The sequence below is a fragment of the Poromitra crassiceps genome (genome assembly GCF_964638095.1).
Source record: "Poromitra crassiceps genome assembly, chromosome: 23".
NCBI classification, from domain to species: Eukaryota; Metazoa; Chordata; class Actinopteri; order Beryciformes; family Melamphaidae; genus Poromitra; species Poromitra crassiceps.
The window spans coordinates 1,992,480-1,994,979 of NC_139639.1; the positions used below are offsets into that span (position 1 = coordinate 1,992,480).

Consider the following 2,500-nt stretch of genomic DNA (forward strand, 5'->3'; position numbering starts at 1 on the left):
AAGACATACAGGTGTGGGCAGGCTTCTCTACACGTCTCTTTGCACAGCAACGTGTGCATATCCAAGGGCTTTTTGAGTATTGCTGTGTCTTTATGTCCATCTAAAATTTAGATTCTATATTTAGATTCTAAATATAGGCGGGTGGTTGACTTCACTATGCTTTTCATAGTCTGAGCTGTTTCTGTCTGTATCGCAGACAGTGTTGTGTGGGCACAGAGCTGGTGGACTGGCTGGTGCAGCAGAGTGCCTGTGTTCACACGCGCTCCCATGCTGTTGGGATGTGGCAGGCTCTGCTGGAGGAAGGCGTACTCAATCACGGTAACGCAGGCTTTTGTCTTTGTTTGAGTGTGAGCATCAAATGTAAAATAAATGTAATCTCCAACTCGTACACTTGAGAGAGAAGATGAGACAATCGCCCGTCTGTCTGTCTGTCTGTCTGTCCTCCAGTGGACCAGGAGCTGGGCTTCCAGGACAAGTACCTGTTCTACCGTTTCCTTGATGACGAGGAGGAGGACACGCCGTTGCCCAGCGAGGAGGAGAAGAGGGAGAGCGAGGAGGAGCTGCCGGAGACCATCCTCTTCCTGGCTCAGATCGGCCCCGACGCACTGCTGCGCATGATCCTCAGGAAATCGTCAGTAACAAACAACCAATAATACATACGCTTATTAAAGTTTAATTAAATTTAATTAAAGTTTTTAACTCATTGAGTGCCAAGGACGTCGATCGACGTCAAAGTAAATAGTGACGTAGAGTGCCAAGGACGTCGATCGACGTCACATGCGTTTTTTGACGGTGGGACGTGGATCAAAGCCTTCTGCATCTCCTGTACAAATATTGTAGCTATTGAAGGTGTATAACCTATTTTACAGACCCATTAGGTGGCGACAGTGCTCTCCAGATTAGAGAAAGGTCCGGAAAACAGCTGGAAAAAGCCCCGTGATGAAAAAGAAACCGCTCATGCTGCAGTCAGAGCCATATAGATTGCTCTGTCTGCAGCTGACGTTGGCTGCGAAAAGCAGTCAATCCGCGCCCACAACTCAGCCCCTCTGTCTCTGCTGTAGCCTATAGTTTCTCCACACGATTAGCCGCCAGAAAGGCAGCACCCGACGCCGAAGGGGCAAACCTTTCCCTGCAGTCCGGTTTGGCATTTCCGCGTCGCGCTGGGAACCGCCGCACAAAAACGGAGCGCTCCGAAAATAGACTGGGTGCGTGAGGCTGTGTGTTAGTGTGGGGAGGAGTTTGCAGCTGAGGGGGGGGAGAGGGGGGTGGGGCACGCAGTGCCCCACACAACTACACCACGTCACTACATCAGAAAATATTATCTTCAGACTCAGTGAATGTGCTTGAAATGCTGCATTTCACAAAAGGCGGAATAACTCAGCTTCTAATTTGAAATGTGTCTTTTTGCTCAAAACAGCCTATCTTCTCCGGCTCATAACTAAAGAACGGAAAATGGGATCAATAAACTTTTTTTTGCAGATGATAGAAGAGAGTCTCATCGTTCTTTGTGCGTGTTCGGTGTTTACATAGTAATATCACACAATATTCTGTGGGCCTCGAGAAATCACTGAAAAACGCTCTGAAACTCTGGCACTGGGAGCGTCCGTTCTCCAAAAGTGGCTGGCACTCAATGAGTTAATTAAAGTTTTAATTTAAGTTTTTCTGATTCTGATTCTGATTCTGATTCTGATTACATTGCACTGGTAACGCTTGACACAACATCACACAATCTGTACTGTACATGCCAATCTGCTGTGAACAAGAGACTGCACCCATACGCATTTCTGAAGTCGATTTTAATCTTTATATACTAGAAACAACCCCTGCAGGGTTTTCTCAAAATATATGATTTTCAATTAAATTAGGCTTATTATTATTATGATGGGTACTACATGCTATAGCCCTGTGTGCAGTGTGCAGCAACTTGCTGTGGGCACATTTTAATTATTTCCCTTTCCTGCTGGCTGCATACATAATTTACCACTTGACTGGAATGGATTTTTCAGTTAATATTATTATTATTATTTCAATCATGCCTGAGAGCTGGCAAATTGGAAGATATGAACGCACAAAGCAACCTTTGTAACGACTATTTGTCAAAACGGCGTGTAGCGTGTGTCATTACAGCTCATTTTCACTGCAATGAGAAAAGTGTGCGCTTGAAATACTTAATGCGATGCAATGGGGTGTCCTCGTGGGCTTCTTCTTCTTCTGTGTCTCTGCAGGCCAGGTCAGAGGACAGGCGATGACCTGGAGATCATCTACGATGAGCTGCTGCACATCAAGGCCTTAGCTCACCTCTCCAACACTGTGAGTCAGCCTAGTGTCCTCTAGTAAGAGAGTGGCGTCAGCGGAGGACCAAAATGCGAGACTCATTAGCCAATGAACAGCCAGGAATGGGTCTCGCGCTACTTTTGCATGCTAAAATAAAGCTGATAATGTATTTGATTCAATTTGATTCAAGGGATGAAAAACCCTTTCAAAGTACAACACAAACTGT

At 45.8% G+C, this 2,500-nt stretch overlaps 1 protein-coding gene across 1 annotated transcript in view; it reads left to right on the forward strand.

The window, feature by feature from the left end:
- The window catches only part of LOC310797003 (rap guanine nucleotide exchange factor 4-like), an 18,298-nt gene that overhangs the window by 4,331 nt on the left and 11,467 nt on the right, over positions 1-2,500 (forward strand). Inside the window, exons 3-6 of the mRNA XM_083659276.1 lie at positions 1-11; positions 197-318; positions 448-631; positions 2,226-2,310. The exon at positions 1-11 is cut by the window's left edge and continues 96 nt beyond it. Coding sequence (XP_083515402.1) covers positions 1-11; positions 197-318; positions 448-631; positions 2,226-2,310 — 402 coding nt within the window. The remainder of the gene's footprint in view (positions 12-196; positions 319-447; positions 632-2,225; positions 2,311-2,500) is intronic.